At 44.3% G+C, this 15,372-nt stretch overlaps 2 protein-coding genes across 2 annotated transcripts; both read right to left on the bottom strand.

The window, feature by feature from the left end:
* Positions 1-10,376: 10,376 nt before the first annotated feature.
* On the bottom strand, positions 10,377-11,174 carry LOC121600286. Its single transcript, XM_041928734.1, has 2 exons — positions 10,922-11,174; positions 10,377-10,665 (listed from the first exon to the last, which is right to left on the bottom strand). Exons 1-2 carry the CDS (start codon positions 11,051-11,053, stop codon positions 10,543-10,545), a joined length of 255 nt encoding a protein of 84 aa, XP_041784668.1. The 5' UTR covers positions 11,054-11,174; the 3' UTR covers positions 10,377-10,542.
* Positions 11,175-13,232: 2,058 nt separating this feature from the next.
* Positions 13,233-15,011, bottom strand: LOC121600220 (ubiquitin carboxyl-terminal hydrolase calypso). The gene has a single exon (XM_041928633.1). The coding sequence runs from the start codon at positions 14,842-14,844 to the stop codon at positions 13,345-13,347; it is 1,500 nt and encodes a 499-aa protein (XP_041784567.1). The 5' UTR covers positions 14,845-15,011; the 3' UTR covers positions 13,233-13,344.
* Between the last annotated feature and the right edge of the window lie 361 nt (positions 15,012-15,372).

The raw sequence follows: 15,372 nt of genomic DNA, 5'->3' as shown, positions 1-15,372 counted from the left end.
ACAAAAAAAAGCTTCCACCAGTCGCCGCCAGATGCGCTAGTGAAAATCAAAATTACACTACGGAGTACGATCAATGTAGCCCGGCCTTTAAAGGCCAGGCTACATTGATCGTACTCGCAAGTGTAATTTCGATTTTCACTAGCGCATCAGGCGGCGGCTGACCGAAGCATTTTGCCAAACAATTTGGAGCAGCTCCAGAAAATATATTATTTTTCCATGTTTTTTACTTTAATTGGACTGGAAAATGTTTGTAATTGATAGATAAACATATTGTGCAAGTATTTCAGCCATTTTCGCATCAAACAACGATGACAAAACTACTTAATTTTGAGATCCGGCACGACCATTCTCTCCAGGACCAAAAAAAGCTTCCACCAGCCGCCGCCAGATGCGCTAGTGAAAATCAAAATTACACTACGGAGTACGATCAATGTAGCCCGGCCTTAACAGCTTAAATCTTCCACTCGACAGACATTTGACATTTAGGCCGGGCTACATTGACCGTACTCCGTGGTGTAATTTTTAAGGCCGGGCTACATTGATCGTACTCCGTACTGTAATTTTGATTTTCACTAGCGCATCTGGCGGCGGCTGGTGGAAGCTTTTTTTGGTCATCGAGGGAATGGTCGTGCCGGATCTCAAAATTAAGTAGTTTTTTCATCGTTTTTTGACGCGAAAACGGCTGAAATACTTGCACAACATGTTTATGTATCAATTACAAAGCTTTCTCAGTCCAGTTAAAGTGAAAAACATGGAAAAATAACATATTTTCTGGAACGGCTCCAAATTGTTTGGCAAAATGCTTCGGTCAGCCGCCGCCAGATGCGCTAGTGAATATAAAAATTACACCTCGGAGTACGATCAATGTAGCCCGGCCTTTATATTCACTAGCGCATCTGACGGCGGCTGACCGAAGCATTTTGCCAAACAATTTGGAGCCGTTCCAGAAAATATGTTATTTTTCCATGTTTTTCACTTTAACTGGACTGAGAAAGCTTTGTAATTGATACATAAACATGTTGTGCAAGTATTTCAGCCATTTTCGCCTCAAAAAACGATGAAAAAACTACTTAATTTTGAGATCCGGCACGACCATTCCCTCGATGACCAAAAAAAGCTTCCACCAGCCGCCGCCAGATGCGCTAGTGAAAATCAAAATTACACTACGGAGTACGATCAATGTAGCCCGGCCTTTTGACTTGTCTGCATTCTATAACTATAAGAAATAAACAGCAAAAAGCACCAACATAATTTGCTGGTTCTGTTCATCAAATTCAGGAGCGAAAATACCCTTAAACTTCATTATTTAAGCAACGCTCAAACAAGGTTGTGTTACATGGTCGTAATGTTAAAAAAAATAATTCATCTTTTGCTTTCCTCGCGTTTACTATGACCAGTCAGGGTCAGTCTAGGCCCGTATAAGCCGCTTATGTATGCGGTTAGCTTATCTGTGTACCCATTGGGGCTCGGTTCGTACAACATTTGAACCTATGACGCATAACATTTACACACCATGCGATTCTTTGATTTAGGAGGAGCGAAAACTTGATCCTGCAATACGAATTTATTTTCGAACCAAAAGTACCTCATAAGTTGACATTAAAGCACGCAGAGGCCAACCATCATTTAACCGTAAACCGTTCTTCGCTAAGGCAATTGGATGATGTACGGAACGATTGCGACAAGGCCAACGCCAACTACTGTTTCACAAATTAGCTAGTAAGTACAGCACACTGCACCGAATATGTACGCCAAAAATGTAAAAGCAAAACTAAGACCCTTCGTGTAACAAATAAGCAATAATTTACCTTACCGAGTGTTTGATTCTCTTCCCAAAAACCACCATCTTGCAGAACCGCAAGCTACCAACAATAACACCCATCACTCAACTGTCAACCCACCGCCAACTGCCAAAGCCTACTGTGCCAATGCCAATACACCGGGCTACATTTTCTTCCAATATTATCCCTCCCCATCCCTTCCATCTCTTCCTTTTGCAGTTGATGTTGTTTCCCCCCCCCCCCCCCGGCGGTGCAGTATAATTTATGCGCTTGTTTTGCGCCCATAACCGTGCACACATCGTATTGTGCACCATAAACCCCCGGCCGCGGTGCTTCTGGCTGGTGGGATAAATAAGTTTTTCCAATGCACATTATACCCCTCACCCCGCGTTGTCGTTATGCAGTGTATGCCTCCTAATAAATTCCCCCTTCAAAAACACCAAAAAAAAACGAATATATGTGGACAAAAATACCAATAAAGCGCAGCGACGGAAAATGGCTTGGAAACGAGGAAAACGAGAGGAAACGATTCCGTGTCATCTTTAAATCTTCACCATCTAACGCCAACGAAACTGGGGCGCATGGGGAAGGGCTGCACTGCAGCAAAAAGCATTAGCAAACCAGCTGCAACCGACACACCGACCGGCTTACGAACACGAACCGCTCTCTAAACAGTAGCGAGCTTCAGCCGGAAAACGTTGATTATTGTTAGAAGCAAATTTGGGAAACGAATTTTTGCCCGATTTCCTTCCCGCTTTGCTTCCGGCGGTGGCAACGCCGACCGATAGCGATAGGCCGAAAATCTCAGCAAGCTGCTTGGGCAGAGCTTTGCTTGATATGTGTGTGTTTTTCCTTCCCTTTGCAGCTGCGCTATACGCTTTCTTTTCCGTTTGTCCAAAATAAACCCCATAAAAAAGGGGGCTAAACGAGACCGAGCGAGGAGTCATTTGGACGGAAAGTGCATCTCGGTTGCCACGGCACACACACACACACACACACACACACACACACACACACACACACACACACACACACACACACACAAACACACAAACACACACACACACACACACACACACACACACACACACACAACACACACACACACACACACACACACACACACACACACACACACACACACACACACACACACACACCACACACACACACACACACACTCGGCAGCCAGTGTGTGGCAGAAAGCCGACACTGCTTTCCACTGGCACAAAAGCGACCTACTGCTGGCTGCACAGCACAGAACAACTGTAGCAAGAAATCACCATCGGAAAAGCAATAAGGGGGAGCAACGGTAGAAAAAAAAAACACGCCAGTGCAGAGATTTTGGTTTTGTGTGCAGCAGGGTGCCGATTGGACGGGAGAGGAGGCGCAATCAAATGAACGACAACGGCTATAATGTTTTTCTTTCGAACTTGTCTGCGCCAAAAGCTTAGACGGGGCACCGGACGGCCAGTGTTAGGGAAAGCATCTGCAGCAATCGAAAAAAAAGGAGGATGGGGGAAAGAGGGGAGACATGATACAAACAGCAGCACGGCCTGCTGCTTACAAAGCTGCTTTAAAGCTGAAAGTGAGACGTGAAGCTGCTCGGCTTCTAATGCGATAGTGATGTGATGCGGATTGCATACATAAATGGGTTCAGCTACACGCACCCTCCTGAAAGTATGCAATGCAGTTAGCTGGTTTTAGTTAAGCGATTTTAAGACACTTTTTAAGGTACTTTTTATTAAATAGTTAAATTATTTTTTAATCATCATAATTATTTCAAATAAAAATAGTCATTTTGCAATCAAAACTGAAATGGAAATTTTTGAAATTAAAAAAAAATGAATCAATTTTGAGTTCTCACATAGCATGAGTATTGACATTCTTTTTTAGAAATACTTATGCAAGCAAGCTTTATATGTTCGTCTTAGATTCATATTATTTATAAGAAAACGAAGTATTCATTTGCGTAGGATTGCGTGATATGAAGATATGAAATTATAGTAACTCAGCTCCAAAATCTGCTTTTTTCTGTTTACATACAAATGCTTCCTAATTATTAGCTAATAGATTAGATAGCCCTTTGACCCCATGGCTCGCGTGACTAACCATGTAGATGGGCTGCTGTTAAGTGTGGAATAGTTGTTTCATCGGCTCAAGATGGCGCTGCTTTGTTGCTTAACTCAGATGTAAACTAAATTGCCTATATTTTGGGCGCATTTCAATCCTAAACACCGCTTTTAACACTTTAAGCGCCGTGTCATATAAATTCGCATGACGGTTTTGCTCACCGTTCAGCTTTGCATCTGACGCTCAGTGATTCTCTTGATAACGAATGAGGTAGGAAAGAGAGAACGAGAACGACATGTGCTACACCGCTTAACGCAATGAAACAAAAGAGTGATAACGATGGCACGAGAAAGTGTCGCTCTCATCGCTCTCTTGCCATGCGCTACCTGCTCGCTCAAAAACTGTGACGTCATGCCGGCGGTCAAAGTGTTAATAATTATTAGTCCGCCTATGTATGCATTTAATTTCTCCGGGTGATCATTTTGTAGTCGCATCGTGAAGAAATCATTCAACTCTACGTGGAAACGAAAGAGCCATCATAGCCATAGCCACCATCAGCCATAAAGAAAAACTCTTCCCTTTGTTGCAATGGTAAAACCCACAACCTGCTGAATCCCTGTTCACGCACAAGCCACGCGTTTTACAAACAGTAAACAGTCGAAGGGCCTACAGTCCATCCCATCCCAAACCAACAACTCCAGCTACAAGCAGCTGCAAAATAAAAATCAATCGATTTTCGACGCTGCAAGAAATGCACTCATAACATAAAGGATTGTACTCACACACACACAAACACACGCACACCAGAGGGCAGTGCGGCATGAAAGGTGGCCGCATTATGCCTGGTTTAGATTCCGATTTGCGCCATATTGGTGTGACGTTGTGGGTGTTTTCCCTCTCTCTCTCTCTCTCTCTTTCTCTTTGTGCGCTCTACTATTGGTAGTTATTCATTAAATGAAATATTGCATTTCAGGTAGCGCAGCATCGCAACGTACAGTGGTGGCAGTGAGTTTGAGACCATTGTGCCAACTAAGAGCATCCAAGCTAAAAGATTTTGTGTAGCGCGTTGCATGAATTTAGGCGTTTTTCGTAAGAAGCTCTTTTAGCAACACAGGTTGCATAAATTTAGGCGTTTTTTCGTAAGAAGCTATTTTAGCTACATAGGTTGCATAATTTTAGGCGTTTTTTTAGTTTTTCTTAGCAGAGGAGTTCAATTGTATCATAATAACATTATATTAACACAGAAAATAGCTCACGGGATGTCAGGGTTTCAATCTTCTAAGTCTTCACATACGTTCACAAACAAAATACCAAAATCACAAACTTAGTGCTGTAGATCGCATTCGCTCCTCCTTAAATTGAACCCTACGCAAAGCACTGTAATATTTTTGCTGGTGCCCAACCGTGCCTCACTATTTATGATTTATACATATCCATCATCCCGCTCGCCTCCCGGGCCCCACACTACCCCTCACTTCTACACGCCCAGACGGCACTACGGCAAAAAAAAACACGTGTGTCACGTGTGATTATCGCTTCATTAAGAATGCTACTTAATTATCAACATTTATCCGAATATCATTAATTAATTAACTATTTATAAACATGACGGGGTGGCCCTTTTGCGCGAGCGTTCCCCGTTCCGTATAGTGCGGGCAACATTATGCTTCCCTCCTGCCAATTCCGTCCACCTGGAGCACATATGGCAGTTGGGGACACACACACATACACACATCGCCAGCCAAAACGGTCGGAAATAAAGCGTAAAATTCGACACATTCATGTCGCCTTCCCCTGTATTGGGAGGTGCTTTTTGGGCATAATATTCGAAATTAAACAGCCCAAAAAAAAACACCCTTTTCGCCCACTTTAGCGTGTAGTTGGTTGAGGGTTACGATTCTTTCCTTTTTTTTTGCTAGTTTTTAACCACTTTTTTCCCTACTTGAACGGAACCATGGCGCACGCCATGAATGATGGATATGTTGGGTCGGGGCCGCTCGTGTACCAATTCATCGATGGGGAAAGGGAACACACTTTTCGCCGTCGGAAGCAGTCCAAAAAATCAAGGGGACTGCTGCCGCTATGTTGTCAAAATTATCATTATTGGCATTATTATTATTAATAACGTTAACGTCATCCTCTTGCCCTTTACCGACGATGCAACTTGAATGCTTGAAATGAATCATGAATCATGCAAAAAAAGGATGCATTTTTTGGGTTTTGTTGTTATTGTCTTGTTTCCTTTTCACTCTTCACTACCGACTGCAACCCACAACCGGGGGACAACGGAGGGAAATCGGTTTTAACGATACAAAAGCACAGATAAGGTATTATAATTATGGCCCCGCCAGTCGAAGAACCAGGCGCGAGGGGACAGGGTTCCTCCCCAAAGTCGCGTTTCGGTTTGCCGCTTCAGCACGCACCTCGCACGGACTTCCCTCCTGCGCAAAGAGGGAAACTTGGGGGACAACGCGAACGTTCAACACGACACACGGCGACAGTACAATTGCAAATAATAACGATTAATAATTTGCACCCGCACGAGTCGTTCGTTCGGGTGTGTGCATGTGTGTGTATGGGCCGAACCAGTTGTTGCTATAGTTGAAGTGCACACCACGGCGGTGTGCATAAATGCATTTACGCGCATGAAAGGGGGACAGGCAGGACAAGGCGGGGGATCAATACGGCGACAAACGATTGTTAAAACGTTGCTAACTCTCACATACACAGAGGCACTGTGCACGGGAGTTTTGGTGTTTTTGAGGTTGTGGGCCACTGTTCGGCACTGTTCTCGGTTGATCGAATTTTAGGTACTCTTTGTGCATTTGTATGCATTTGTATGCATTTGTGACGGGAGTTTAAAACCGATGGTTAAAAGTCGCTTAAAGTTAAATGTAATTTCACTCTACCTTTCAATTACAATTGCTAATCGTTTAAACAGTGTTTAAGCTGACAACCGGTTTTATCTAATTAATTTAAAAATATTACAGCATATGGTTGATGGTTGTTGAGCCAAAAGAAGAAGAAGATAAACTAAATACAAATCAATAACTTGAGATTTTTCTTCTTTATATAAGTAATAACTCTTTTTTCCGTTTATATCACTTTAGATAGAGTAGCTGGTAGATGAAAACGATTTATCTTATTTCAATTATCACAAAAACATTCGATTTTATTTTTTTTATTCACTGTTTAGATAATCAACTGTAATCCTTTAACAAGAATTAATATTCAATTTAAGTAAATATTCGATTTTCCAAAGAAAATCGAATCAAAACATGTAAACTTTTGTTGTATCTAAACATCAGATCAAACAAAAGCTTATAATAAATAAAGAAAAAAAAAAACAACAAAAAATATTTATTTAGTTTAGCATACTGAGTCATCTGAAAAAATCAAGCAAAAACAACATAGCATAGAACATTTTAACATAGTATCAAACAAACTTTAACAATGTTGCTTACCAGAATTTAAAATTAATGATCAAATAAAAGAAAAAAAGAAAAAAAAATAAGTTTATCCGAACAATAAAGGAGACGGGCAGATAAATAAACAAAGATACACCAATAAAGAAACAACTAGAACAATATAACTCAAACAATTACTCAGCTGGTTCAAATTCATGTTTAGGTCCATTTCACTGCTTCAATCTGATCTGGTTTCAACATTCAGTCATTGAAGTTCAATTAACGAAGAGTGTAGTAATTTACTGGTAGTGGATTCTTTGGTTGGATAAACGCCATTATGGCATGTAGCATCTGTTTTAATAGTTGCTTAGTGGTGACACCCTAAAGTCGGACTCCTCATATTTTATCCCATTTTTGGGGACTTTGGGGCTTTTTGAATCACCTGCTGAAATACTACTTATTTAACTTAATTTCAATGATGAGCTAAATGAATGCTTCTGCAGAAAATCAGCCCGATATATTTAAACATCTTGAAAACATAGTACATTAAACATAATGATACGAATTATATGAGTACGACCGGATGGCCGATGTAGTGCTACGATTATGAGTTATTCATATTATTAGTCATTAGCAGCTATCAAAAGGCTGTATTTGCTTTTTTTTTGTGCCAACTAAATGAATTAGGTTTAGAAAACTAGTTCCGAAAATTGTTTTTTTTTTTTTTGCATGATTGTTTTAGATACTGGTCTGATTATCTGTACTCGCTTAGCCGCAGAATATCCGCATCGATGTGAGAAGACGATATACGGTTAAATTCGTTTAAATTAATATTCATTACTTATTTATCTCCATGTTTACTTGCGGCAAGGATCTAAGCTTACGTTCCAAGTACTTTTTAGAAGATGAATAACTCAATATAGATTCGATATGCGTGATTTCAGCTCATCGTTTTAGGCCATTACTGGGCTGCTGGACTCCGTTTCTCTGCACACTGAAATCACTATCGAAATAAAACGTAATTATAAAGATAGGTCAGAATAAGTGTATTAGTGGAATTTCGGCCACACATATAGCCAAATTATGTAATTTAGCCGCCCCATAAGTTGTAATCTCGTGCAGCAAAAGTGTGCCCCGGCGCATCATCACGTGACATGCTCGATGATCGTAAACGATGCTTCATTCGCGTAATTTCAGCTAAACCATCAATTTTCTCAATCTTAGATGCATTACAACACGGCCACCAGCACCCAAATGAAAATGACCACAATTTTCCATCCAGCTCCACGCGCGTTGGCCTGCGGTGTGCCAAATGGCGCTTTGCCCGCGGGATTATTTCTAGCAAATAATTGCGTTTGTGATCAAACAATTACTTACTCCAAAGCACCATTACCATTGGTGGGGGCTGATTTGGGTAAAGCTTTATGCTATAGTACGAAAAGCCTTTTAAATAAATAAGATCAATCCTATTACTCTCTCTCTCTCTCTAGCGCTCACTTTAAACCAGCTGCACGTTCATTATTATGCTAGAAAAACACGTTTTTCCCCACCACCCTCAAATGTTGTCCAAGGGTGCTATTGGCTAAACCCGGCGAGCCTTCGCGGAGCGATAAATAACGATAAAAATTAAACGAATGTGGCAAAACTATCTGGCCCGTGCATATTTCCCCGGCTGCGTGAAACGCACACACGGCTTCAGCAAAAGGACGGATCAACGAACAGGGCCAGGCGGCAGGCCGCAGCAGGAACAGGACGAAATTTGAAAGCCAAAAAGTCATTATCGGAAACATTGGGTTCACACGCACAGGACCCTATCCCTTTCCTCCCTGTCACGCACGGAACGGGCTGCACAGGCGGGGGATTGAGACCTGGGGCTTGCGCGTTTTCCCTCGAAAAAGGGAAATTTTAATAAAATGCCTTTATCACACGCATTTTCGGTTCTCGTGCAGGCAGCAAGCAAGAAGTGCATGCATGCCATGCACTGGGCTTGGCCTCCCCCCCCCCCCACCCCTGCGACCGAAACGAGAATGGAATGTTTTGGGGTGAAACATTTTCATAACGGTCGGATGGAGCGAACGCGGCGTGTTTTGACCAGTGGCGGCCTTTGTAGTGATTTCGCTTTAAGAGTGGGGAGAAAAAAAGTGGTTCCATTTTCATGGCATCCTGTTCGCGATTCACACTCGTGTGGCTTTATATACATACCGACGCGTTTGCTTTGTTGATGCACTTCTAACGAGACGGTGACGACAGCAAGCTTATCCCTTCAGGCGGAATCAACCCCGCTCTGGTTGAAAAGCGGTGTTACGTGCTTTCATCAAACGGAGCCGCCGGTGTCCTGCTTTTTTGGCAGCTGCTTAAATCTTATTAAAGCTCGTTAGCTTTAACATATAATTGATTATTCCCGCTTCTCGCTATAGCTTCGAACAGCCACGCTCCGGACAACCAACATGATGAAGGGCTGCCATAATGGTGTCCGTTAAATGAATAGTTAATTTAATTGAATACGATCGTTAATTAACCGCAGCGAGTACCGAACCGTCGGTTTAATCACAGCGCAAGCACGCTTCCGACAAGACCGCTTGAACGTCACTCCTCCTCGACGAAGTTTAAAGGGCGCTGTGAGGACGATCTTTAAAGAAACCATACAATATCGGATGTCGACACGGACGACCAGCAGCACTCAGAACGCACACACACACACACACACGCTTGTTGTGTTACTGTTAGCACCATTCTTGATATAGATAGAATTATTTATTGTAGCACGAAAGTAGCCTGCATGCACGCCCTGTGTTGTGCCGATTGGAGCTGCACATCCTGTAGATCAAACCACGAAGCACCTTCCCTCACCGCCTCTGCTGCTGATTAGTTGCGGATGTTAATTTTGTAACTCACTGTTTTCAATTTCGAGTGCCGCTCCAATTCAGAATAGGGTTTTGTTTTGTAACGTACATTGCTTTTTAGAAACTACACCAGAGCCCTGAAAAAGCGTGAAAATAGAGAAAAAGGACGGATTTTTTTTTAAATTAAACTGCCTTTTACATTACTTTTCGAATTGTACTAACGCATAACTGTTGCTTCCGCTTGCCGTCCGGCTATCGCCTTGTGTTTTTTACTCTCTTTTCTCTCTCTCTCTCTCTCTCTTTTCTCTTTACTAACTAGGGAACGCATGTGCCCCAACGCCGCCAAGCCATCGGGACCATCCGGAGAGTGGTGGGTGGGGGAGATTACGCACGACGGAACCACCTACGCTCTGGCCCGGTGCCCTCCCCACCAGCGGTTTAGGCTGGTGCTCCGCCCCGGTTAATGCAATCCATCTCGACGTCATCGATCGGTTTCCTGCGGTAGCGTGCCGGCAGCTGCCATTCCTCAATCGCCTCGCCCGACGACACCGACCGTGCGTGCTAAAAATAAACAAAAGGCGTGTGCGAATCAGTCACGGTTTTTGGCCAAACACAGGCAGTGGCAGCAGCAGCAGCAGCAGCATGATTACACACTGCACAATGGAACACTGTAAACAATTATGTAACCCGAACAAAATGTGCGGAACGCTCGCCCGGACGAAAAGCAACCATTGGTGCTGCAGCATCCGTGGGAACACCGTTGGCGTTGTTTTGCCATCTGCACAGGATTAGCTCAGCTCTTTCGGCGTGGACTTACCGCTGGAGCGGCTGTGTTGGCGGCTGCACCGCCCGCCGTATGGCTGGCCGCCTCCTGGAACGGGCCACCCTTGCGGAACTTGATCAGCGGCACGCGCTTGGCGGAGGACAGCACCGAGCGCAACATTACCATGGCGCGTTAAAACCGGAACTTCAGCAACTGGCAACGGGACGGTGTGTGTGTGTGCGCGACTATCTGCTTCCGACGTTCCGGGGAGCCTTTTTGTGTCCCGTGTTCCGCGAAGACTTCGCACGATATCAAAACAAATCACCGAGAAAAGAACGATTTCGTGTGTTATTGCTGGCCGAGGTGTATAGAGAGAGAGAGAGAGAGAGAGAGAGAGAGAGAGAGAGAGAGAGAGAGAGAGAGAGAGAGAGAGAATGGTAAGCTTGACAGCTACTTTGATCAAGGTGGATTTAAAAATATCAGGTGGTGGACTCTAGTGCATTTTGACAATTCGTCACTTGACGTAAGGTCCCCAGGATTCAAACATTGTTTACATTTATTAAATTTGTTCATATAATTTATCTACCCCATTTTTTCGATTAAATATTCTTTAAAAATATATTTTGGACTTTGCGAGTTCTTATCAAACATTAAAATATGGATTAAAGTGTGTTATTTTGTTTTATTCCGTGAATTTATCTTTTGTTAATATATCTCATTTTTTCGATAAAATCAATAGACACACAAAAATGCACATAATAACAAAGAAATCTGTTCTATTTGCTAAGCTTGGCGACCCCCCAAACAGAGTGGCCAGATTATTTTTGCGGTTTTCGGTAGGCGCATCAAAATTTTATCGGTAGTTTTCGGTAGGAGTTTAAGATTATTTCGGTAGTTTTCGGTAGGCTTTGAAGTGTTGAGCGGGGGGGGGGGGGGGTTGTCGTAGATGGAAGCTAATCTGTCCCATGAGGAACAGCACGAGAAAATAACATCTTTCATTTATTTAAAGGAGATAGTTTAGATTTGGTTCATAGCGCCCGCTGCGCAAAGCGACGGAAGAAATCAAGGCGTTCAGAGAATTTTATCATGCCTCCCGCTGCGCAAATTCGAGCAGTTTTCTGCGTAGTTTTTGCGTCGTTTTGTGTCAAAAAATACGCAAAAAAATACGCTAGACTTCAGCCAAAACTACGATAGCCAGCGTACCCAAGTGCCACAAATCCACTAAACGACCACTAAACGCCTTCTAAACGCCTCAAATTCTCTACCTAAACGGAATATAGAAAGACTTCGTTTAGCAGACGGCAAACGACTCATGCATTCTAAAAATAGCAAAAAAGCTGGTGGCGCCATCTGTTTGTGGGATACCCAACCTGTGGAGCTTCCTCGCTTGGAGGAGAGCTTTCTCATTTCCTCTGTACTTTTGTATGGTTTCGCATTGAAGTTATGCATCGCTAGAACTAGAACGGCGATACGATTGTTTAAATACTAAACTCCAACAGAAACCACCAGCACTGAAGCAAGTGAGATTAGAGTAATGGTCGTTGGTGTTGATACTCACGTATCTGACCACACGACCATTCATATAGATTTTTGCTCAGAAAGTTAGAAGGCTATATAGGTCATGATAAGATGAAACTTGTCGAAACACATTGCAAGAAAAGGATAGCAATATAATGATGAGTTGTAATACGCCATCTATTGATCAAACCAATGAAGCTGTGGAGCTTTCATTTTTTTTTTCTATGGATATTCAATTTTCCAGTCGTTTAAGCTTAATCTGTGGCGCTTGGGAAGTCCTATACAGTTTTCATGTTCGATGTCGTGTTCTGTTGCTGCTAGAGCGCCGGGTTACATTATCTGTCAAATTGCATATACAATTTTATCAGCGCGTTCGAGTTCATGAAGTGCAGACACGGGCCTTAGTTGTCTCTGTTGAAGTTCTGGTTCTGGTTGCTAGTGATTTCCATATAGAGTTTAATACATTAAGTGATTTGGGAAATGGTAATATGACTTTTTGGTCAGTATTACGAAAAAATCTGTGATTTTCGGTAGGATAAATGAAAAATCGGTAGTTTTAGGGGGCTCATCTGTGAATCGGTAGGCATATCAAAAATCGGTAGGAATACAGATAAATCGGTATTTCTGGTCACTCTGCCCCCAAAGGCCCTAATCCACCACCTGATATTTTTAATCCACCTTGTACTTTGATTGAAGGAAGAGCTGTCAAGTCGCTTCCCGGTGAAAAAGTTATACTGAAGCTTTGCTCTTTTTCAAAATTTCATTTTTGGCGGTTTGGCCAGACGAATTATTCTGTAAATTCATTATCGAAACTTATGAAAGGAAATGATACTAATTCAGTTTCGTATTCCCTTTCTTTTCGCTATGGGTAACATTGTGGAATTTATTGGATGAAGAGTATCAAAAGTGAATGATGAGTAAAATAAAATCGCCACCCCCCCCCCCTTGCCGCTTTTCCACTACTTCCGCTTGCGACACTTGGCCCTGCCCCGGCGCCGCTTCGACCCGGGCGCCTTCGGGGACGTGCCGTTCGTGGCCGCCTTCTTGTAGCTGCGCGAGATCGCCCGGCTGGCGCTGTTCTGGATGCCGCCCATGCTCGGTTTCCGCGTCGCGATCAGATCCTGCGAGACCAGCTCGGCCAGCACGCCCTGGTGCGCCAGCATCGACAGGAACGTGCAGATAAACTCGTCGTAGTTGTGCGTGCGCCGGCAGTCGTCCAGCTTGAACCGGTCGCGCTTCTCGTTCTCGTCGCACAGGTGCTGCTCGGTGATGGCGATTTCCGATTCGAGGTTCTTCAGCAGCGACAGCAAATCTTTCGGCGAAAACGTGCCCGCCCCGATGAACGACGAGGGCGGCGAGGGCGGTGAGGAGTGGTCCGGCTCCGGTTTGATGTCCGGCTCGCCGATGATTTCCACCGAATCGGACGAACTGTTCATGGAGACGAACGATTCGAGCTCCTTCGAGACGGCCACCGACGAGGACGAGGACGACGGTTGATCCGGTTGCTTTTCCTCCTTGATCGCTAGCAGCTCTGAGTATTCGTCGGACAGCTTTACCGGGGTCGTTTCGTCCGCTTCCTTCTTGACGGACGCGTTCAGTGTTCGCGAACCGCCGGCCGTTGCCGCGCTCGTTGCTTCCTTCTTTTCCGATTTCAGCAGCTTCTCCAGCGCAGCCGACACGATCGTTTGGTTCGTGCGCAGCATTTTCAGCTTGTGCGTAATGGCAATGCGCCGATCCGGCACGACCGCCATCAGGTTGAAGCGAATGTCCTGCTCGCCCGTCGTTATGCCGAGCCGGTCCGACATGACCCGCCGAAACTTGTCCGTCCACGCTTCCTTCTCCGCCCACGGCCCGTGGTCCATCGGGAACGGTTTCAGCCCATCCAGCTCGAACAGCCGGCCCTCGATCGGCACGAACGAAACGAAGTGGAACGCCTCCCCGGTGAACCGTCCCGTACTGACGCCCGAGTTTCGATCCATCCGGCGGCGGGCCTGCGGCATCGCGTGCGAATTGTGCGCACAGGCCAGCTCGGGCGTGTTCCCGATCGCCCAGCCCTTGTTCTCCGGGCTCATGCCCTTCGTGTGCATCTTTAGCCGGCTGAGCGTCTGGCCGAGATCGATGTCGGAGCAGTTCAGCAGCACCGACAGCAGCGCATGGGTGGCACAGCTGTTCGGAACCACCTGCTGGGCGAAGAAGATGTTGTTCACCGCATCCTCGTCCTTCACGTAGATGTCGGTCGTTTCCACGATCTTCCGGCGGGCCCGCCGCTCCTCGATCCAGCGAAACAGAAAGATAAACCCGTACACCTGGCCCTCGAGGTTCTTTTGCAGGTCGTAGATCTCCTCCACCTGCACGCCCTTCACGCCGAAATCCTCCAGCAGCAGCGTGAACAGACCGGGATCACTTTCCAGCTCCAGCCAGCCGTCGTTCAGGCGGTTGATATCGACGGGCATCGCCATCGCGTAGCTTTTCCGAGCACTTTTCACATGAAAACTAATAAAGCCATCGACGGTAGCGAGTATTGGTTGGTAAAAGGGAGGAAAACACGGAAATAATGTTCACGAACTGGTTGTGTTTTTGTTTATAGTTTTTTTTTTCGACTAGCGGCGACGCTTTCAACGCAGCTGTCAAAGAGGCGACCAAGGTGTATATAGACAGTTGCGATGCAATAAACAGTGATGAGCACAATTACAGCACCACCGGTAAATAGATTTATTTTCTCTAGAAAATACTTATTTTTAACCGTTGTCTCAATGTTTTTCTCAATATTTTAAAAATAGTAAATGAAATATCAAAATTCCCATTTCTTCAACAAAGTAAATAAGACTAATTGCCTTTATGGTTTAACCAAATTTCATCTTTTAATATTCATTACATCAAAATTGATTAGTTTTAAAATTAAAAGCTATCATTTCCCATACAAAGTGTATGGGATACCCGGGTATGCCGGTCGTAGAGATAAGGGACATCGAGGGAAAATATTTAAA

Source organism: Anopheles merus, chromosome 3L (assembly GCF_017562075.2).
Source record: "Anopheles merus strain MAF chromosome 3L, AmerM5.1, whole genome shotgun sequence".
Classification (NCBI taxonomy): Eukaryota; Metazoa; Arthropoda; class Insecta; order Diptera; family Culicidae; genus Anopheles; species Anopheles merus.
Note: the sequence above shows the minus strand (reverse complement) of the source record. Positions and strands in the feature narration are given on the sequence as shown.